The sequence below is a fragment of the Panthera tigris genome, chromosome X (genome assembly GCF_018350195.1).
Source record: "Panthera tigris isolate Pti1 chromosome X, P.tigris_Pti1_mat1.1, whole genome shotgun sequence".
Taxonomy (NCBI): domain Eukaryota; kingdom Metazoa; phylum Chordata; class Mammalia; order Carnivora; family Felidae; genus Panthera; species Panthera tigris.
The window spans coordinates 17,588,528-17,612,593 of NC_056677.1; the positions used below are offsets into that span (position 1 = coordinate 17,588,528).

Genomic DNA, 24,066 nt, shown 5'->3' on the forward strand with positions numbered 1-24,066 from the left:
TTAAAAAAAGAAGCACTGGGTGTTGTATGTAAGCCAATTTGACAATAAATTATAATAAAAAATAAAAAATAAATAAAACAATGTCTAGGTTTATCTATATTAAAAAATAATAGTCAATTTGAGGTACTTCATTAAAATTCACTAATATATGTTCCTGTAGTACTGTTATCATCATTTTCACCCCAAAAGCGCCAGGCACATCTTTCCTAAGAGTGCTAAGATTTGTCTTGTAGTACAAATTCAACCCCATTCTCACTACAAATGACCTATAGACTGAATTTCAATTTTGACCTTTTAACTAAGATTAGAGTCATTTTTTAAAGGTTACTCATCATGAAGTTCACTTATTAACTTATAATTTGTAATTTTTTGGAGTGGGTGTACACTATGCTACTGAATTTATTTGTTCAATCTTTATTTTATTTCCTTTATGTCCACTCCCTTCTTCACTTCCCCAAAATACTTGAGGTGATAATTACATTGTAGGCTTTCTCAAAATAAAGTTGGGTTTTAGGTGACTTATTCTTAACATTGAAGTTTAAATTTCCATGGATGTGATTTTGTCAATTAGAGACACAACTTTCCTCCCTTTCCAAGATATTCTAACTATTTGTTGCCCAGTTAATACTACTGGGCATAAATGATGAAATATATGAGTCACTGAAAAAAGCATCATCTTTCATTTGACACAGTAGATAAGCTCTTGGGAGAAAAAATTCTCAAACAATTTTTTCTTAAAAATATATCTTGATCAGATTATTCCACAGTTTAATGATGTTAACTATACTATTGATTCCAAACTTGAGGTAGTTTGGAAGAGGGGTTTTTCCTCAATTTCTGATTTGGGAAATTATATGTGGATCATACCTCAGAATAAGCTAATGGGAAATTGTCAGGTTAATTTTATTTGATCATCTGGTACAGTATAAAGAGCTGGAATAACTAACACAGGGAGAGACCTGGTGGAACAAAAGATAGAGATTAAAACACTGGAAATAGCATCACTACTGAGAGAGGAAAGAACTAAGATTTATTTTGAAGTTACTATTGTTCATGGAAATAAGTTTTTAAGATCTAAATAGAGGTTAAAATTGTATTTGCTCATTTGGTCTTTAGAAAACAAATTGTATTTAGAGACAAATTTCCAAAGTACTCCCAAGATGTGTTTCCCCCTGGAACATTAAACTTAAATAACTTTCATCAAAACTAATACTTCATAGTGAAATTTATTTTGACCAGCAAGGTCCATAACTTTTTTTCTCATCAGTATATATTATATTAAAAGAGCATTTGTTCTGAAGAAACAAACAGCAGAAATATTTGGACTGCTTCTAAATTTGGAGCAATAGAATTGATAGGGCTCTGATCATCTTAAAACCCTCTATATTACATATATTTACAGGTTTGCTTAAGACTTTTCTATCAAAATATCATCTGTACTGTGGCAGCAATTTATACCACAGCAAATTATACAGCTCATTGAAAGCTCGATGTGTCTAAGAGACTGTTAAAAACTGAGAACAAACTGAGGGTTGATGGGGGTGGGAGGGAGGGGAGGGTGGGTGATGGGTATTGAGGAGGGCACCTTTTGGGATGAGCACTGGGTGTTGTATGGAAACCAATTTGACAATAAATTTCATATATTGAAAAAAAAATAAAAGTCTCAAAGAGACTGTCTTGATAAATGTAAAAAAAAAAAAGAAAGCTCGATGTGTCAAGAATAGCAAAGAACACATCTTTTATGTAGAATTATCTCATATATTCTTAAACATTTTAAAATAAACATTTTTATTAAGTTTAAAATTTTAATTCCAGTATAGTTAGCATACAGTGTTACTTTCAGGCATACAGTATAGTGATTCAACAATTCGGCACATTACTCAGGAATCATCACAACAAGTGCCCTCCTTAATCCCCATTACCTATTTTACCCATCCTCCCACTCATCTCCCCTTTGGTAACCATCAGTTTGTTCTCTACAGTTAAGAGTCTGTTCCTTGGTTTGTCTTTCTTTTTACCCACTTCATTCCTTTTGTTTCTTCATTTCCACATAGGAGTGAAATTATATGGTATTTGTCTTTCTCTGACTGACTTACTTCATTTAGCATAATGTACTTTAGCTCCATCCATGCCGTTGCACATAGCAAGATTTCATTCTTTTTTATGGCCGAATAATATTCTGTTGTATATATACCACATCTTCTTTATCCTTAAAATAAATATTTTTTAAAAGTAAAATATACGAAATTCAATTGCAGTGTTACTGATTTTAATAGTTGTTTTTTCAGGTGGCTTAACAGAATCAATATGCTGACTGCAGGATATGCAGAAAGAGAGAGGATTAAGCAAGAACAAGGTAAAGGAATTTTTTTTTTACAGTTCTGGGGTTTTTGTTTTGTTTTGTTCTGCTGTTATCCTATACAGTGATTCACTACTATCAGTTGAGTGAAAATGCATATATCAGGCTGTGGTTATTTTTCTTTTTTGCACTTTGAATCCAAACCATACCATCTTAAAGGTGAGGTTTAGTAAATCAAACAGATGGGGAATAAATTCTAAAATTTTTGGAGCTGCTGATGTGGAGTTTGTTGCTGTCTCTCTCAGTCTGTTTCCAATGGAGGACAAAAATCTTACAAATTTAAAAATCTGTAATTGGTCCTAAATATCGACTAGAGTCCAGGTCCTTGTTGGTGAGGTTTTTTTTTTTTTCTGTTTAGTGGTGTCATAGACATTTAAGTGGACTTTTATGCAAAGAGTTCAGATGGATGATTCCTCCTTCCATAAATTATCTCAGTTAGTTATGTTCTTCAGTTCTGTTACTCTGTAATTCTGTGATCTTATGGATCTTGCCTCAGTATTGACCTCAGATATACAAAACACAACGTCATTATACAGATTTAAATTTTAATGAAAGCTGTGGTCACCATTCTGAAGTTGCTTTACATTTCCAAAAAGTGTTTATTATATATCCCTTGGAAGCATCAACAGTTTTTGGAAATCTTTTGAGGCTTCCTAAAGCTAAAAGAATTCTACAGATTGATATATACATATATATATATATACAAACTTATTTCTAGTTGTGTCTCCAGTGGGCATAGACTATTTGTTTATGTGGAAATTCTAAAAACCTTGTGTTCCCTCTCAAAGTAAAACCTCAGCCAAAACTTTTCTAAACATGTAAAAGCTGAAGGTTAGAGATATCTAAAGTAGATATCCAGATCCCAAAACCAATCTGTCAGCAAATGTTTAGGGCAGGGGTTGGGAAACTTTCTGTGAAAAGCCAAATAGTTAATATTTTAGGCTTTGCAGGCCCATAAGATTTCTGTCTAAACTACTCAAATCTGCTGTTACAGTATGAAAGCAGCTGTTACACACATGAGGATTCTGACTGGGCTGTAATAAAGCTTTACTTATGGACAGTGAAATGAAATTTCATATCATTTTTTACATTTCAAAAAATTATTCTTCCTTTGATTTTTTTTACCATTTAAAAATGTAAAAACTGTTCTTGATCTACAGACCATATAAAAATAGGCAGAGAGCCTCATTTGGCCTGCAGGCCACAGAATGGGGATGAGTAAGGCAGTGAAGGGTGAGGACTTAGGGCAGGAAGATTTCAAAGAAATAGCAAACCATGATTCCTGCCAATAGGAATATATCATCTTGTTGAGGATATCAAAGATACACACTTGAGGGGCACCTGGGTGTCTCAGTTGGTTGAGCCTCCAACTCTTGATTTCGGCTTAAGTCATGTTCTCGTGTTCGTGGGTTCGCACCTGGCATCCGGCTCTGCGCTGACAGTTCAGATCCTGCTTGGGATTCTCTCTCTCCCTCTCTGCTCCTCCCCACTCAAGTGCTCTTGTGCACACATGCTCTCTGAAAATAAATGGGTAAACATTTAAAAAAAGATACACACTTGAAATTGCTTAAGAAAAATTGAAGAACAGCAGAAAAAAATTAAAGAACAACATAAAATCGATCAGTACTAATGGTTGCACAATGTGAAACTGATTTTTTAAAAATTTGCTAAGTGGATGCAAAATTTAAAAAAAAACCTGGGAAAGAGGCAGAATTAATGAGGAAATAACTTGCTAGAGAAGTTGATCAGTGAGGCTGATGTAAAGTCAGCAGTAGAGAGAAAGAGAAGATATTTTATTCAGTATGAAGTGTTTCTGTGTAAGGCCTTCAACTAGCACACTGATTGACTTAAGGTGAAATAGGCGCCCATCCTGCCTGAAATTACACTGAATTCTAGTAGAAAAGATCCTCTTAATATAATACAGAAAATGAAATGTAACAAAGTACAAATCAAGTTCTGTGGAAATTAAGCTGGAGAGATTGCTTCCAGGAAGGGAGTGGGGAAAGGCTTTATGTTGACTCCATTATTTGAACCTATTCTCACGGGATGAGAATGAAGTAGATAGGAAGTAACAAAAAAGGGCGCCTGGGTGGCTCAGTTGGTTAGGCATCCGACTTCGTCTCAGGTCATGATCTCACAGTTCATGGTTCAAGCTCTGCATCAAACCATGAACTCTGCTGTCAGCAGAGCCTGGAGCCTGCTTTGGATTCTGCGTGTCCTCTCTCTGCCCCTCCCCTGCTCGTACTCTCTTTCTGTGTTTCAAAAATAATAATAAATGTCTAAAAAATAGAAAGTGACAAAATAAAACATTCCTGGGAGTGGAAGCAGCATGGATACTTCCACAAATAATGAGGAAACAATCTCCATCAAATCAGGGTGCACAGGTGAATCCCAGCCAGGACTATGGGGTGTCAGTCCAGTTATTAAGCCACATTTGTTCATTGTTAACAGTTTACTTAAGTTTATTTAAACTTTTCGTACTTCAACTTAATTTATAGGCCTAAAATTGTGTTAAGACTACTAAAAAATCTCTTAGCCTTCCTTCTCACATTTTTTAAAGGCATAAAACTGTATTTTATAGGTGCATATAGGTTTGTTTCTGATTTTTTTAAGATGCAAAAATTAAAAGTATAGACAGTATACTGATAGGAAATGAATCTTTGAAAAACTCGGTTTGCATAAAGAAGGAATCTTGAATTCTCAAGCTTAACTTTCTTATTTTGAAGTTTAGCATGGTCTTGATTTTAGTTAATTTTCTTTGTACGTGGTATTATATAGCCATATATCATTATGGATTAAGGAACTGGTAAGTTATACTGTACATACAGGTTCCAATAACTATTCAATGCATGGATTCATGATGCCCTGGTCTGGCATGTGAGTGCATATTTTAGTACCTTCTGCAGTAGTAGACCGTAATTGGCAGAAGCTTATAATAGTTAACAAGTCATGTCTCCCTTGCTAGCACGCAACCAGAATATCTGAAATAATTTGGTTTTCCACGTAGAGTGTATATTTCTCAGGCACTCTAACATAGGTCAGAAACATAATAGACTTCCTACCTTCTGCATTAGGTCTCATGGTATTCTATATAGAAAACAACTGTATGCATGTGTCTACTCCACACTTCTGTAGAATTATTTGACATCTTCCGAGTACTGTTCTCAGTACTGAAGTTAAGCTTCATACAAAATATAGGTGGTTGAAGGTTGGGAATATTTCACAAACATGCAAAGGAGTAACTCCAAAACACTGTTTTTATTTAAATATCCATTGCAGCTTCAAAGTGACTCTTTCATTGATTTAAATAAAAGTTTAATGAATTAGTATCTTTAGCTACAGAAGTGTAAAGGATGTGGGCTTCTCTTTCATTATTTGTTGTTGTACTTAGAGAAAATAGGGTTACACTAAATTACATGAAGATCAAAATTTGGCTAATTGCCTGTTAATAATTTTTCTATATTTTTCCACGTGCAAGTCAGACATTCATGACACATATTTTCAGTCACACAATGTCTTCCTAAAGCTTTAATCACATAAAAATGAATGAAATATATTGTAGTTTTTGGTAGTTCTAGATGAAAAAGTAATTTTTCTCAAATTATCCTTTTGTTTTTAAATATGAAATTTATTGTCAAATTGGTTTCCATACAACACCCATTGCTCATCCCAACAGGTGCCCTGCTCAATACCCATCACCCACCCTCCCCTCCCCCCCCCCATCAACCCTCAGTTTGTTCTCAGTTTTTAAGAGTCTCTTATGTTTTGGCTCCCTCCCTCTCTAACCTCTTTTTTTCTTCCCCTCCCGCATGGTCTTCTGTTAAGTTTCTCAAATTATCCTTTTGTATCAACATGAGAAGAAAGTGGAAATCTTCCTGTTCTATTGATGGCACTATTTATTCATGATTAGTTACATATAAAATTGAATATCACTGCAAGACATTAAAAGTATCCATTTATTTTTGCTAAATGGAAAGCTAAGAAAAATAATTTGCTCATAGAATGAAAATCAAACTCATTTCAGCCTCCTGAGCAAACAATGTGCTTATAATTTTCCACACAAACCCAAAAGAAGCCTGACTGAGTTTTCTATGTAGGTTCTTCTCTGTCATTGCTCTCTCAAAGACCTACAACTTACTGTGAGAAATGAAGTTAATTTACAAAGGGGAATTTCAGTCTTTTATTTGGCAACCCAAATAAGCTATAGATTGATGGTACTTTTTAGTAAACCAAAAATTACATCAAGTAGTGGACTAGAATTCTCCCTAATTTAACTGAGGTGGAAAAGCAGATTCTCCCACATCTGTCACTTGTAGTGATAGCTATAGAGATCTTGATAAAATGGTGACCATCTCCTTCTCAGCATGCTGTTAAGGACCCCTTGAGATGCTAATTCCTTGAGACCCCCAAGGAATCAGTACAGAGGTCAAGGAGAAATTCAACACAGGTGCCATAGTTTCAGGAAATAGTGGGAAAGGTAAGAGCAAAGTGATCTTGGCAAACCACTGCTTAGGGTTGGGATGGGGTGGTGCTTATTCCATTTACCTCCAGCAATGACTTCCTTATAGTATTTCAAACTCCCACAAAACTGCCTAACCCAGATCCCAGAGCTACAGAATTCACTTTTCATTGCTGGAACTTGCTACGAGGAAAAAAAAAAAAAAAAACTGATGTCCAAGAAGATAAACACAAGGCATTTACCTCCTCTGTGATCTGGGTCAGACTGTCCTAGCATGCTACCTATAAATCCACCAAAGAAAATCAGGGGTCCTAATATCGAGTGCTTTCAAGGTGCAAAGCACTTGAATATGTATTACCTTATTTAGTACCCATCCCCACACACACGTATACACGACTCTGAAAGTCAGTTATTATTAGCCCCCTTTTACAGATGACAAAACAGACTCTGGTTTAGTAACCATCACAAGAGCACAGAGATGGTAAGTAGTACACCAAGAATTGAACCTCCATCTGCCCAAGTATATAGTTCATGCTTTTCCCACCATTGTTTGTTGTGTATATCGCTGGGCAACTATATCAATTCATATTTGAGAGGAAGCTTAGTATACTAGCTGTCACCAGCATGATCCATTATAAATACCAGACACAAATTTAGATTAAGTAGTTTCTGCTTATCTTTTAGTCAAAGGGAATAATTAAAATAGGAATAGCATTTTCAAGGTTTTTGTATTTTGAGGCCTGAATGTAATAATCTCCACTGCTAAAGAATTTCTTTTCATGATAGCCAGAGTTACAGAACAGCAGGAGGAGGAGGGCTCAAAGCATCATGAATATATGTCAAATTAAACTCTCCCAGTGTGTCATTCAAAAGAGTCCCAGTGATAGCCCTCCAAGGTTTAGGGCAAGGCTATTTCTTAGCTCAAATCCCAGCTCTACTACTTTCTATTCAGCATATAGTAAGTACTCAATAAATATTAGCTATACTTATTCATAAACACCACAAGGAAAATATATATAATTATTATATAATTTTTATATATAAGCATATCTATAATTCCTGGGTGGAGAGAGACTCCTATAAAAGTATGTGCAGCATATAGTAAGTACTCAATAAATATTAGCTATACTTATTCATAAGCACCACAAGGAAAATATGTATAAATATTACAGTAAAAGATTCCTGGGTGGAAAGAGGTTCCTGTAAAAGTATGTGCCATAGTTTTTTCACCTAAATCTGATTATCAGTTAAGCCTAATGATGGTTCTTTTGATTTAGATTTTTTAAGAATAAAAATGGGTAATACTTACAGGTTTTTCCTCGTAAATCTTATAAAGAATTAACCCAGAGTTAAGAGTGGTTGCGTTATTAGTGGAACAGGTTCTGATTATTGGTCTTTGTGCTGTATTTTACTTACTCAACTAATTTATGTCTCAAAATTTTTTCCTTTCCCTCTTGCCTGAGCTCTGCCAAGTCTAGCGGCTTACATTTTCTACCCTTTTAAGTAGTTCTAGAAGTTTGGAACTTGCAGCCCACATCAGCAAATTTGCCCTTTTGCATTTGGCAAGAATCAAGGTTTGCCATGTGTTTCCAAGTAGAGGTGGGAGTATCGTGTTATAGAGAGTCATGTCAGCATGACTCTGGAAACAGTGATTGTTAGATAACCAGTGAATTGGAGCCAGAAAAGAGAATTGAGAACATTATTTTTGGAGCTGTTTATATCTGTAGAGATCTACAGTTGTATATATATTGCTTTTCTTTGAGTATTCATCTTTAGGGTAAAATGATACACCTTTAAGAGGCATCATGTGTTATTATTCACTAATTCAAGCATCAGAATAACTTGGCCTGGAATCTAAAGCACCCTAAACCTGATTTGACTTCTGCAGTGTCTTTTTCTTAACTCCTTAAAATTATAGCTATGTATAATTGCATGCTTTATTGGAATTAAGTGATTGCACTCTTCCTTCTTCTTGAACACCCAGCTGAAAATAAAAGTTTGTGGGCCTGGAGTAGTGGGTGCTGTGGAGCAGGGTATAGGAGTGGAATTTAAATGTCTTTGTGTTAGCTGGTAGTGTGTGTTCTTGAAAATATGGCTAGAAATATTTAATAGAATGAAAGTATGGCTAGAAATATTTAATAGAATGAAAATATGGCTAGAAATATTTAATAGAATGTTGTATCTGTGTGTGTGAATTTACAGATTACTGGAGTGAGAGTGACAAGGAAGAAGCAGATACTCCATCAACACCCAAACAGGACAGCCCTCCGCCCCCTTACGACACATACCCACGACCTCCCTCTGTAAGTTGCCAACAGGAATGGGCATTATTTAGCATCAGATTCTTTGACCCAAAATATCCCCATGTAGTGAATTGCACGTCAGACCTCAGGTTCCCTAAGAGGAAAGAACATAAGGAGTCTAAAAACAATAAGGGGAAAAAATTTAGTATGCAAAGACTATTTAATCAGGAGAAACAGTCACCACAGATTCCAGGCATAATATCTGCCCAGTTTTATTTTAAAAAATCCTGTTTGTGTCAGAGTAGCCTTCCTGGAAATATCAGCAACAAAAATAAGTTTTCTTAGAAAAAGATATATAAATGGACTTTATGTATCCCACACTAATAAAGTTCATTCCTATATCCTTCAGAAATGACTCATAAAAATTAATATTATATATATATGAAACATATTTTGACAGATAGCTCTTCAGATAGTCATGGGGTCTGGTTTAATGTATGTGTTTATATGGTGCTCCAGACTTCTTAAACCTGTGTAAATGATTCTGTGTATAGCCTGTAGTTTATAATCTTTTAATGGGGTAAACAACTGTCCTAGTTTGCTTGAGACTATCCCACTTTATGCCCATGGCCCATCAGAACTACTAAGAGCATCTCAGTAGTCTCCCAGTTTTGACAATACATTGCATGGTTACAGCGTCATAAGAGTTAATTCTGGCTATCTTGGGACTGAGTCTTCCACATAGGAAATGGAAGCTGAATTTAGGTGACAACAGCACTCAACCTAATTACACCTCCATATTATTCTAGAGGATTTTAAATAAGACGCTACACAAGATGTTGATAAAATTCTAGGCCATTTCTCAACCTTGGCTGTGCATAAGAATCACTTCTGTAACATTTTAGAAATGCAGATGTTCAGACCCTATCCAGACATTAAATCAGAATATCTGAGACTACAAACAGCTCACTAGACTAGACTGTGGGCCTGCTGTATTCATCTACACATCCCCATGGCTTAGCACAGCACTGGCACTTATTTATTAAGTGCTTAATAAATATTTCTGAAATGAATAAATAAATATTTATGAAATAAATGAATGGGTCCTTTTGACTAATAACTAAAAGGGAAGCCACATTTTTAATAACAGTGTTTGATGTCAATATGTCAATGTCTCTTAGCTAAGAATTGTTCCTAATATGTATGCACATTTCTTTAATAAATGCTGAGTGTAACAGAATGCGAGGATGAGCTATAGAAATGAAATCATGAAGTCAGTGACAAGATACAGTTTATTTCATATTTTCCCTCTTTGCCTAAAACATCAGGGCCTGAATAATTCCTTTTAAATATTTATAAAAGAGGAAGAAAGGGAAACTGCAGCTTCAGGGAACAGCTCTTTAATCATAGCAACTTGTGAATTTCAAGAAGGAAGCTATTTACATTGTTATTAACATGTGGGAAGATAAACTGCCCCCAGAAGATGCCATTTAACTTCTCCTTTACCCAGAGGGGCAGCATGTGCTTTTACCTCAGCCAGGCTTGTCCTGGCCACCACCTGAGCCCCATTTGCCTTGATCACATTTGACAAATTCAACTCCTCCTGCCAGAAAGGAGCCAGGGCTGATCTGTTAGCCCCGAGAGCTAGAGTAAGCCTTGTCCCCAGTAGGGGCACCTGCAAGTCTTTTACAGCATTCACTTGATGCCAGTCCATTTTCTTGGTTGTACTTTGTACTATAATATATACTCCCAAACTTTAAATTCCAAGAATAGAAATATTCCATTTTTCTTTTGTGTTTATGTACCCTGAGGTGCCCATGCCCAAGGCAGATGCTTATCCCCATCAGAGTATAATCTCACCTTGCCTATATGTTTAACTCTACAAAGTGCCACAAATTGAAAAGACCACAAGAACACCTTTCATTGGGGCCCATAGGAGGATTCATTCACCTATGAAGAAGAGGAGGGGTTCTGTCCGATTATAGGCACCTTCTTTTCACATCCAAAAGCCTCTCTCCTTGCTCTCACCCCCAAACTCCACAAAATCCAGAAATATGAATTTGGCAGCAATTATTCAGGGTTTTAAATTCCTAGAGATTTTTTAAACTTCAGATTTTTCTTAGTTGCTGAATATTTCTTACATAAGCACTCAAATTTTCTTATGCTTCACTGTTGTGCAACTTTGCATGTTAATATGTCAGACTTTTCACGAGAGTCTGGTATAGGTGCATTTCAACACTCCACATCTCAGTCTCTTAAAATATCAGCTGGGCCTAACTTTGAGATGTCTGTAAACTTGACTAGTCATTAACTTGACTGGTAAATGTTAACTGTTAGAAATCTAATGTGTTCCTTGGTAACAGAAGTAGTCTGTTATTTTCTGTGGAGACTGATCAGAGGCTCCTTTCCACAGATGAGTTGTGCCAGTCCTTACGTGGAAGCAAAACACAGCCGGCTCTCTTCCACAGAGACCTCTCAGTCACAGTCCTCCCATGAAGAGTTTCGCCAGGAAGTGACTGGGAGCAGTGCTGTGTCCCCCATTCGCAAGACAGCCAGTCAGCGCCGCTCCTGGCAGGATTTAATCGAGACGCCCCTGACAAGCTCAGGATTACACTATCTTCAGACTCTGCCCCTGGAGGATTCTGTCTTCTCTGACTCCGCGGCCATCTCCCCAGAGCACAGGCGGCAGTCCACCCTTCCAACTCAGAAGTGCCACCTACAGGATCACTATGGGCCGTACCCCTTGGCTGAGAGCGAGAGGATGCAAGTGTTAAATGGAAATGGGGGCAAACCTCGAAGTTTTACTCTGCCTCGAGATAGCGGGTTCAACCACTGCTGTCTGAACGCACCCGTTAGTGCCTGTGACCCGCAGGATGACGTGCAGCCCACAGAGGTGGAGGAAGAGGAGGAGGAGGAGGAGGAGGAGGAGGAGGAGGAGGAGGAGGAGGAGGAAGGGGAGGCAGCAGGGGAAAACATAGGAGACAAAAGTAAGTATGTTGGAGATCCTTAGCCTGTGTACACAGAGTCCTAACCTTTTCAAACTTCTTATTTTAAGAAAATAGAATTTTGTTTCCTTTTTTTTCTTAAAATAATAGTCTTGCTGCACAGGACATTAGGTATCCTTTGCTGTTTTACTTTCAGAAATTGAGTAACATGGGGGGGAGAAAGGTGGATAATGAAGCCTATATCCCAGGACACCCAAAGCTAGAGCAAATGCTTTTCTCCAATTACCCATTTTCCTTGTAAGGTTAATGATAGTCATTTCTTTTTCTCCTACCTCTTATCCACTTTCTTCTCCCTTGTATATATCATCCCTTTGGTCCACAGTCATTGCCCCCTGAGTTTGGGTTAAAAAACTAAATGCTTCAAGCACGGTGTTAGCAGAACCTTGGTTGAATACGTAAGTGAACACAGAAACACACACATACGCACACATACATATACAACTTCCCTTTTCAGTATTAAAAGATTTAAAGGAAAAATTCAAAAGAGTTTTCCAAGAAGAAATTTCAAATAGCATTTCTGTCAACTCCAAATGGCCAAAATTGTTTCTAGAAACCAGTTTGCCAAAAGCATTTATTTATTTTCTTGGTATATATGTTAATTGCAAAACTCAATTGATGTGAATCAACTTTGAAGAGAGACAAAGTCAATTAAGTAATCCTCTGACTTTTTGGCATTAAGAATATGTTTACTAATTCTCAAGTTCTTTATCCAACATGCCTTACCAAGCATCTGTTTATAATTAATGTGATACACCAGTCCAGAAAGCCAGGCTGGTTTAAGGGAAAGGCTAGAACTCAGTTACCTTACTTAGAAAGAAAATCTAGGTTTGGCTGTAAGTCCTAAATGTAAAAATTCCCTCCCCCCTCCAATAAAAAAAAAGTACAGTATTAAAGAAGTAGTATAAAACTGTTTGCATGTCTTTATTCAAAATGAAGTTTGGGCCAGTTAGTGCAGCTGACCCAAGCTAGTGTTGATGAAACCACAGTTTCTGATTTGTTCCCACCAGGGCATTAGACTTCCCTTTTTAAAGGATATAAGCAGACTATAGCCATCCACCCATTTTGTGAGTATACGAGACTTTGATTATGGGATATATTACTGTAAGTTCTTCTTCACAATTGGAAAAACAGTTCAAAGCTCACAGAGGGCCAGCAGGTCAGTATCCTCATGCCCATGTTAAACTTGGCTCATTTAAAATGAGAGTCACTTTGGAGATTATTAGCAAGAAAATACAATAGAATTCCTTTTATGGTCTTCATTGCCTTATTTAAGGGGAATTATATCTTATACCATGAAAATATGAGTTGCTGGTAATAAAAATCATATGTTAAAGCAGTTTCCATGTGAAGTGTATGTTGGCCATAATCTCCATAAGCAGCATTACAAAAGGTATACTGTTGGTGCAGGAAAAGGTAATTACCATCTACTACCTGCCAAGCCCTCCCAACATTCACATTTATCAGAGATTATGGAAGAGACTGGTAAAGAAATATCTAGGAGCCATGTGAAGTCTCCGTAGGACTTCTGGCAAGCATGATAATACATTTTTTAATGTTATGATGATTACCAAAATCAGGATACTGTTTTCTAAAATTTAACTAAAGATGAGTTAGAAACTTCATTTTGACTGTCATCTATGTGCTGCACAACTGCTGTAACTAAGTATGTGAAGTTTGTTCAGTATTCTGCAAACATATTGGGGAAAATACTTTATCTCTGCCATTTTAAGATAAATTGTGTTGAAATTTGCACAGCCCTCTGAAATAGAGAATTCTGTTCAGAAAACATATCATCATGGCCACAGGTAGAAGTCATCGATGATATCTTTTTCGCTTAAGCCAGTTACTTCCCAGTTCCCTCTGGCCATCGCAGGAGGGAGTCCCGGAAAGGAGAAGGCGCATCCTAGGGCCTGAAAGGAAAACCCGGGCCCACAGAGCATCTATAGTTAGATGGCTTTCGAGTTTGTTCTTCTACTGTCTCTTTGCTGTTTTCTTGATTGAATTTATTTTTACCTTGTACATGCACTACTAAATTGGTGGGGTTTTCCTTTCAGGTTCCCAAATGAGTCAAGTGGGCAATTTTTCGGTACTTTCCATCTCTTTCAGTGGCTCTTTTCTTGTGGAATAACTGTGATAAGGCAGAACAGTCTTAGCAAGTGTGTCTATAAATCTAATATTGCACATGTTGTCTTCACAGTTCAATATTTTGGGGCATTTCATGCTATTTCAGTCAGATCTGCTTCACTAAATGTGGCCATGCACTATATTTCAGGGCCCCATTTCTTTCTGGGCATTTTTCCCCAGATCTTTCGCTTGATGTGTCAATGTTCGTCAAACCATTCTCAGCAGAGCACTGCGTTTCATGGTTGTCTACTAGAAGATGCTTTCTATTTAATAGAATGTCTGCCTTCCTAATGATGGTTTTTCTGCATTACTGTTTTTAATATTTAGGAGTGTACGATTTGATAAACACTTCACTTGAGAAACACCAGCTTTAAAATCCATGTTTTCAAAAGAATCTTTAAGGTCTAGTTAAGGGGTGTCATGTTCATGGCTGCCCTGGGTTGGCCATTAGGACCTAGTATTCCAGGCTTATTATTCAAATCAAGCTGCTGGGTATTATGTCAACAGAGCAAAAATTATATACACGAAAGAAGCTGTGGCCATCCCACCAGTCTCAGGCTTACGGCATGCCTTCCAGCACAGAGCATTCACTATGCTGCCCACAGGTTGGCAGGCACCTGTGCTTGTTAGAGTCCAGCAGGGATGTATTACTAACTGTCATGCTCGAGGCCAGCATTTGCTTTGACCTACAATAGTGAATTTGCGCTTATCCAGCACAGACCTGCAGAGGACATAAGTTTTGTGTCTCTAGCTACACACGTTTTTTCTCAGCTTACCAAGAAATTAAAGCTAGAAAGTATCAGGCAAGTGGGCAGAAGGAGTAATGGAAGAAAATGTGAAAATATAGCCTATCTTCTGCTTTAAGGATGAAGAATTATGTCATCACCCAAACCCCTGTCTTATCATTTATGTTTACCTTAACTTTATATAATGTGATCTATATTATACAGTGCTTACAGGTTTACAAAGCAATCTAAAAAGCAAAATGTACCTAAATTGGTGATCTAGATGTGTTTTTTTTTTTTCAATTTCCCTGCTTATGAGGTATAAATGTAGCCTTCTTTAGAGCAGTCTTCAATCTGTGTCTTCTCATGGTTGGACTACTTTTTCTCTTATTTTGAAATTCATTTATTTAACTGAATCATACTATGATTTTTCACAGGCAGAATTCATTTTGGTGTAAAATGGATGGTATTAAAATTACACACATGAGACCTGTCTTGTTTTCCTTTGACTTAAAAGTCAGCTTACATATAAATTATCCTGACCTACTTCACTGGCATTTGGGAGAAGACAAGTAATTTCCTATTATCCCAATTAGCAGTTTCGAAGCTTACTGAGATGTGGGCCTTATAATACCTCAGTTATATCAAATTATAAATTATGTCAGCCTGTGCAACTTCCAAGGAGTATAAATCATTAAAGTGTGGGACAAAATATAAAGATATACTTCATTCTGAAATCAACTGCTGTAACACTAAAATACTGTTTTGGTTAATACAGCTTGAAGTCTACTTGGGATAGATCTCTTTTCTTTGCCATACTAGGCAGTTTAGATGAGGTTTTCAAAAGCTTTATCCTTTAATCCTGCTGATTTCCCTCTTGGCAGTTGTAAGAATACTCTTTACTAGCTATACATTCTTGGTGCCTCCATGTACTCAATGAAGTTATAATGTGCTCTTTTTCATTGTCTTAGAGATAACTTACCAGTATTCTCCCTTAATTTACACATGTATTAGCTTGGTCTTAGGAATGTATAGCAAAACCTACAGCTGTGGGGGATGGGGTTTGTGGGGGTGGAGGTGGAGGGTGGATAAAACCATGTAGCTACAAGTTTTTATCAGGTTATCTGGCCAAGATATTTACTGATGCTCTCAAAATGAGATTTGCTGAGAAATGGTTTTTAAAGTTATTTTTTTAAATCTAACCTCCTTTGCATAGCATTGGTAAGTTAAGAGTTGTGCAAAGTATGCAGCTCAGTGGCCTAATATCTTAAATTATCTAAGCAGAGAGGATAGATAATGACTGCCAATATAGTGTAGAAGAATATAGATTAATCCTCTTCAATCATTTTAAGGGTCCTAGAGTAATTTCCTGAAGAGTTTCTAAAAGCTATGAATTTTATTTTTTTAAGAACATTCAGGTACAAAGTATGTGGGCAAGGCGAAAATATTCCTAGAATATGAAGTTGTGTTAAAGGATAAAAAGGAGCAAGTTGAAAATAAAGAAAAGTGTTACAGCACTTTTTTACTATTTTATTGATTGTCAAGATAAATTATGCACAAAGAATTTAGAAGGGCATAATCATCAATATTATCTTAAATTATAATTCAGGCCTAAAAGAACAGATGGAAAAGATATATAAGCAATGTGAATAAAATATATGCATTAAAGTCAGAAAAAATAGCAGAGAACCTTAACTTTGTCACTTTTGTGAAGTTTAAGGGCATTATTCTTGGCTGGTTGTGTAACAAGTATATAGAGAGAACACAAAAAATTCTAGAAAGTAGTAAACAAATGTTCTCTTAATACCATATTTTCTGATTTTGAAGAAATACTGTTACAGAGACATAAAACCCTAAAGACTAGATAGAAAGTAGGGTCTAGCTATAATGCTGATACTGATCATAGGTTGGATTTGTAATCATACCTCCCCTCAGTTTTGGCTTAAATGATGAGGAAAAATTATTACCTTAACTTACAGGATGTTCAGAGGTGGGGTTGTTCCAGAGTGAATTTTGTGGCTCTGCAGTGTAAGTCTGTCACTTAACTTTTCTGTAATGCCAGTAGCTCTAAGCATCTCTTCTTATAAGACAGCATCCAGAGAGCCAAAGACCAATATCTAAAGAACCCTATCTGTAGTCCTTTTTCTGTAAGAACAAGGAAAGTCTTTCCTAGATCCTTCCAGCAGACTTAGCTCCATATTTCATTGTCCAAAGTTTCATCATATGCCCAAGTAGCAAGTGAAATGATTATGAATAGTTGAGACTAACCTTGATTTAAGATCATAAAAAACTGTACCAAACTGCTTATCGTTACTATCCACATGAGCCTGTCCACTATTATGTATGTTATATCCTCAAATATATTTGTTCAAGCAGTGTGGCACTCTTTTAATATATATATATATGTATACATATATATTATATACATATTATATACATATATATACATATTATATACATATATATGTATGCAAACATATACCCCATATCACATCACATCATTTAAGTCTTGGCACTAACGAAATGTTAGATCTATAAAAGGGGATAAATACTATGTAACCGTTGCAGTGCCTGGGTGACTCAGTAGGTTAAGCATCTCTTTTTTTAAATTTTTTAATGTTTATTTATTTTTGAGAGAGAAAGAGCATGAGCAGGTGAGAGGCAGAGACAGAGGGAAACACAGAATCCGAAACAGGCTCCAGGCTCTGAGCTGTCAGCACAGAGCCCGATGCAGGGCTCGAACTCACAAACTGTGAGATCATGACCCAAACCGAAGTCACACGCTTAACTGACTGAACCACCCAGGTGCCCTGTAAGTGTCTGACTCCTGATTTCAGCTCAGGTCATGATCTCTCAGTTCATGAGATCAAGCCCCTGCGTCAGGCTCTGTGCTGACAGCGAAGAACCTCCCTGGGATTCTTCTCTTCCTCTCTCTCTGCCCCTCTTCCACTCGTGTTCACTCTCTCATGCTCGCTTGCTCTCTCTCTCTCAAAATAAATAAACATTAAAAAAATAATAAAATATGGAGGTTCCTCAGAAAATTAAAAATAGACCTACCCTATGACCCAGCAATAGCACTGCTAGGAATATACCCAAGGGATACAGGAGTACTGATGCATAGGGGCACTTGTACCCCAATGTTTCTAGCAGCACTCTCAACAATAGCCAAATTATGGAAAGAGCCTAAATGTCCATCAACTGATGAATGGATCAAGAAATTGTGGTTTGTATACACAATGGAGTACTACATGGCAGTGAGAAAGAACAAAATATGGCCCTTTGTAGCAACGTGGATGGAACTGGAGAGTGTGATGCTAAGTGAAATAAGCCATACAGAGAAAGACAGATACCATATGTTTTCACTCTCATGTGGATCCTGAGAAACTTAACAGAAACCCATGGGGGAGGGGAAGGAAAAAAAAAAAGAGGTTAGAGTGGGAGAGGGCCAAAGCATAGGAGACTGTTAAAAACTGAGAACAAACTGAGTGTTGATGGGGGGTGGGAGGGAGGGGAGGGTGGGTGATGGGTATTGAGGAGGGCACCTTTTGGGATGAGCACTGGGTGTTGTATGGAAACCAATTTGACAATAAATTTCATATATTGAAAAAGAAATAATTAAAAAATAAATAAATAATAAAGTAAAATAAATATTATGTAGCCCTGAAAATATAGCAAGTTAGATATAATAATTATTGACATTTGAAATGAATAAGCATATTTTCCTCTAAACACTAAGTGATCGGAACTTAGAATATATTCTCTGGAGATATTCCTCCTCAGTTTAAATCCTTGCTTTGTGACTCTACCACTTGCAAATGACATGATTTTTTTTTTTGCTTCTTTTCTTTTTTTTTCTTTTTTTTTTAATATGAAATTTTTTGTCAAATTGGTTTCCATACAACACCCAGTGCTCATCCCAACAGGTGCCCTCCTCAATGCCCATCACCCACTTTCCCCTCCCCCCCAACCCCCATCAACCCTCAGTTTGTACTCACTATTTAAGAGTCCCTTATGGTTTGCCTCCTTCCCTCTCTGTAACTTTTTTTCCCCTTCCCCTCCCTCCTGGTCTTCTGTTGAGTTTCTCAGGATCCACATATGAGTGAAAACATATGGTATCTGTCTTTCTCTGCCTGACTTATTTCACTTAGCATAACACTCACCAGTTCCATCCACGTTGCTACAAATGGCCAGATTTCATTCTTTCTAATTGCCAAGTAGTATTCCATTGGCAAGCGGTATGATTGATGAAGCTATTTAACACTTCTGGTCCTCAATATCTTCATTGTTACATCAGGTGATAGCAGTACTTGAAGTTAGGTAAGAGTCAAATGAGGTAATAACAGAAAGCACTTAGTTTCCATATCTGACACACTGTAGGTCTTCCAATAAATTTTTTGTAACTATATAATTTATGTAGGTTTTATGCATATTTGGATTTAGGCAGTGAGAGCAATTATAATACTTAAATAGTGAATTAATCCTGGCAAACCTCAATAAATAACATTTACCGGACTACATGCCCTAACTTTGTTCAGTTCTAGCTATTGAGTTGAATCATATGAATTGCTGTTTTTATAGGTCAAAATGATGAAATAGCAGCAATTTTGTACATTTCAACATAATATATTAACTGTATCCTAGGAGCTAAAATAGAAATGTCCCTCACTTTACATTCTTATCACTCACTCACTACTCCTTTCATTTTTGACTTTGGACATTTGAGAATTCCAAATAGCAACAGCCTTCTATATGTTTACTGAAATATGTATTTATAGACCTTGCCAATAAGGTCTCATTTCAAATATTTTCCCCTCAGAGTCCTCCCCTGACAACCCAGTCTGACCCAGATGCCGCTTCACTACCATAGCCACCACCATTCTTTCTCTGCTATGTTACCCCATTTTATATTCTTCACAGCTTTATCACTATGAGTACAATACCAAATATTGCTCACTGATTTATTTTCCATCTCTGCCTAGCAGAATGTAAGTTTGTGAAGAGCAGGGATTTTATTCCTGTTTTGTACACCCAGTGCCTAAAATGATATATGGCCATGGTAGGCTAGACACTATTGGATGAGTGAATGAATAAGTGAATGAATAAATAATAGCTAACCCCTTTTGTCACCAATGCCTTTCCATTTTAGTATATAACGGTTAAAGCTAAAGTTAATGTTCTATCCATCATGTGACTTAAGACATGAATAAAACCATTGAAAAATTCATTTTGGGTATTTTATAGAGAAGGACAAGACTGCATGTTCAGCATACCCTCTTCATGCTGGACATCACAAAGCTGAGATGCAAATAACTGTAATTACTGCTCTTTTTAGTATGGCTCATTTACAGTCACCTTCTCTCCTACTGAAACCATACTCTTCCTGATTTAGTTGCATTTCAAAGACGAAAGCCATGAGAAAATGACATGAGAGATAACCAGTTCATTGTTGGAAACCAGATCTTCCAGCACCCCTAGGCAATTGTTTTTCCTACCAAAATCTGCTGTCTGTGGAAAGAAGGCTGGCCCCCTTGGTAGATGAAGCCGCCTAGCTTCATCCTGATTCATTTGTAAAATGTGTTGAAATTGCAACTTGTACTTGAGTTAATAACCAATAGCCCTGCATTGGCCAGGAAAATAAACTCAGGAATGTTAATAAGCAATGAAGCCAGATTTAAATGGCAAAAGAATGAATTCTAGATGCTACAGAGTCACACCAGTAGAAGATGTGGCCAGATAAGAGTTGAAGTTCACATAAAAGGATGACGAGCCCTCACCAGTATAGTTAGGACAAGTTATGATTTACACTTTGTTTTACCAAGAAACTTGATTAGGTTCAGCCACTGTTTTACTTGCTAATATTTTCACACATCAGAAAAGCAAACCACGTTTCTTCAGGTCATTATTAGCGTATTGTCAGTTTCTCAGTGGAATAATTTTCTATTTTATTTCATGAGAACCTGTCCTAAGTTCAGTCTCCTTTTACCTTGCCAGAGAAAGCTGAAGATCATCAATGCTTCCCCTTTTTCCTCTCTACATATGAAATCTACCTCATATGGTCACCAACTACTAGAAGATGGTAAATTAATACATAACAGGATTGTTTCATAAAACATAGCTTGGAAGTTTTTAAATTTCCCCATGTTTTTCTTTTATTGTTTTAATTGAAAACTAATAACTTTCTTATTGCTAAATAAATAAAACAATGGTGAAAGCAAAAAGCTACCCTCTCTCCTTATTCTACAGAATTTCTGTTCAAAGTTAAGGTTTTAAAAATTAATTCTCATATGACTTTGTTTTCTTCATGTATCTTTTTCCTGTCACTCAGTGTGAGTAGGGAGGTAAGGTATGGTTTAGTTGGTTTTCAGTTAGTTTTTCCTCAGAAATTTTTTTGATATGATCATAGTTTACAATATAAGCAACAGTCTTGTGAGACAACTTACCACCTGAGAACCCAGCCCCAACCCCAGCATATATCACCCTAGAAAATGCAGCAATTACCTGTTGACCTTTTCAGAAACAATAGGAGGAGAAGTGTGAGAAGCAAGAAATGATAGTGCCTGTTCATGCACAATTACACCCTCTTATACACACCCACACACTCACTGATCAGAAGCTCCTTGCCTACCTGCCTCATGCCTTGGTGCCATGTGACTTTTGCCCACCCTTCTTTATGAAGGTCTTCCAATAATGTCATCTTATCCCAAAGCTCTGTGCTGAAAACAGCTAAGCCAGAGACAGCTAGCTAAAAATCGTAGCAAGTCTAGCCTCTAAAAGCTAGAATGTAGAACTCAGAGATTGGCTTCAGAACCACTGTGTCTGATGGTCAGAGTTTACCTGTAGCTTTTGGCTTTAAGTTATAAAACGTTAACCCTTCTACTAAACTATCTTCCTTATTTTTTCCAGTGTTCTCATTAGCTGCATTCTTCTGGTGTTTCTTATGTTAGGACATAGGCACATGTTAGTTGGGCTTTAATAGCTCAATCTATTTTATTCTAAAACTTTTCCTTTAATGGAAGAATACTCTTATTGTGTCATTCATAAGAAAACAGTGCTTATTACTATATATTTTAAGTGCAAAAGTGACACCTTGTCATAAAAAAGTATTTTAATATTTAAACCTCATACTTGAGGACTCCTAGAAGGTTTTTACCTCAGGAATGTAATATGACAATTTTATATGCATGTTTTTCTATTACAAGCACAAAGTATGCCAATAAAATGAACCTTCTGAGTTATTTCACAGAATTTCTGAGAAATTGCAGAATACTTGAAAGTAAGAATGACAGTTATTAAACTCGTGGATTAAGTTCAGAGCTACAAATTCTTTAACTTTCTTAGTCATGGATTCTCTAACATTTCAATATCTATATGTAGCTTACTAAAATGTAAACTAAACCTCTATACTGTACTTTTGGTTTGCTGTATCAATGTATAGTCTAATTAGTTCTCAGCATGTATTCATTTATTCATATTCATATATTTGACAGACATTTTTTATTGTTTATTTACTACATACCAGGTACTATGTTAAGAGTCTTTCTTCCATAGCCCTTCCATAAGTGTACTTACAACAAAAATTTATAAATTCTCTTAAAGAAATAAGAAAGATATTCCTTTCTGATAACATGGAACAGAACAAAGAATTTAAAGTATGCAGCATCATTGTTATCTTGTACCAGTCATTTTCCCAAGTAACCAATTAATAATATTATAAAAATGATTCTTTGAGAGATGGCACATCATATCTGTGCTCATTTTAAGGTACTTATCACTTATGCAAAATTGATAAAACTTGTTAGAATAGATAAAACAGATCACTTTTAGAGCTATTTCTGCTTTGGCTCATTCCTTAAACATTATGGTTGGGGGAAAATGTATTCTGGTTACTCAGCTAGTAATGATCAATTTGTACTATCATCAAAGCTATATTAATCTATGGTCAGTATTATACTATACTGACACTAATACTATACTGGCATAGTATTATACTGACCATAGATTAATATGTCTTTGATAATTGATAAGATGCTTCCTAATTTTACAGCACAACTAACATGGAGTTTAATTTTCGGAAAAATCTAATATTAGCAGAGTGCCTAATACAGAAAATTATGTTGTACTTTTTTTTTAATTTTTTTAACGTTTTATTTATTTTTGAGACAGGGAGAGACAGAGCATGAACAGGGGAGGGTCAGAGAGAGGGAGACACAGAATCTGAAACAGGCTCCAGGCTCCGAGCTGTCAGCACAGAGCCCGACGCGGGGCTCGAACTCACGGACCGCGAGATCATGACCTGAGCCGAAGTCGGCCGCTTAACCAACTGAGCCACCCAGGCGCCTCCTTATGTTGTACTTTTATTGTCCGTTTTAGGGAAATATCAACCTTAGCTTTTTAAACAGTTTTTCACTTAATTCCACATTTATAATCCCTAATCTTCCGTGATGTTGAATCTGATATTTTTATTGTGCTGTTTTCTTGTTTGGTAAATCATTCATAGAATATATTGACTTAATGCCTAAGATCTATTCAGTGACCTCCAAACTTTCTCACCCATGACTTTAATGGCTTCTTTAGCTATATTTTTTTCCTTAAATTATTATTGTGGTTGTTCTTGGCCTAATTTAGAGTCTATTCTAACATTATAAAATGGGTATTTTAAAGCAGTCATTCACTTCAGGATTCTCAGTGACAGAAAATAGCCCACAACTTGGTATCCCTGAACTTAAACTTCATACCTTTTTCCTTGAGCATCTCTGCTGTTTTTTCCTTGTTTTTTAACAATGCCAACACACAGGGGTTTTTTCATGCCTTTTCTAAAAAGAACAGGGAGGAGAGCAACTTGGAATCAGTGTGGCTTTAATACAACCCTCTGCCAACTCTGACAGTAAGTCCCACCCCTCACTTTGTACTCTATTGTCTTCTTACATCACATGGAGTTGCTGGGCAGCCATCTCTTGATTTAGCATCCTGGGTTCTAGGACTCTTTTATTAACCTAATTAGAAGGATTTTTGCCCCAGCACTGGAGGTAGGAAAGATGTTTACCATTCCAAAAATAATTCTATACAAATACTAAATATATTTGCTGAATAATTAAGTGAAAAGTTAGGCTTTACTTTGAATGCTTCTTTAAATGTGTAACACCTTTTCTGG

The 24,066-nt window shown here is 36.5% G+C and overlaps 1 protein-coding gene across 4 annotated transcripts in view; it reads left to right on the forward strand.

Annotated features, from left to right (window-relative positions):
• CNKSR2 (connector enhancer of kinase suppressor of Ras 2) overlaps positions 1-24,066 on the forward strand; it is a 297,547-nt gene that overhangs the window by 241,821 nt on the left and 31,660 nt on the right. For all 4 annotated transcript variants that reach the window (XM_015540102.2, XM_042974263.1, XM_042974264.1 and 1 more), the window contains 3 exons: positions 2,289-2,356; positions 9,021-9,121; positions 11,475-12,048. In XM_015540102.2, the coding sequence (XP_015395588.2) occupies positions 2,289-2,356; positions 9,021-9,121; positions 11,475-12,048 (743 nt within the window). The remainder of the gene's footprint in view (positions 1-2,288; positions 2,357-9,020; positions 9,122-11,474; positions 12,049-24,066) is intronic.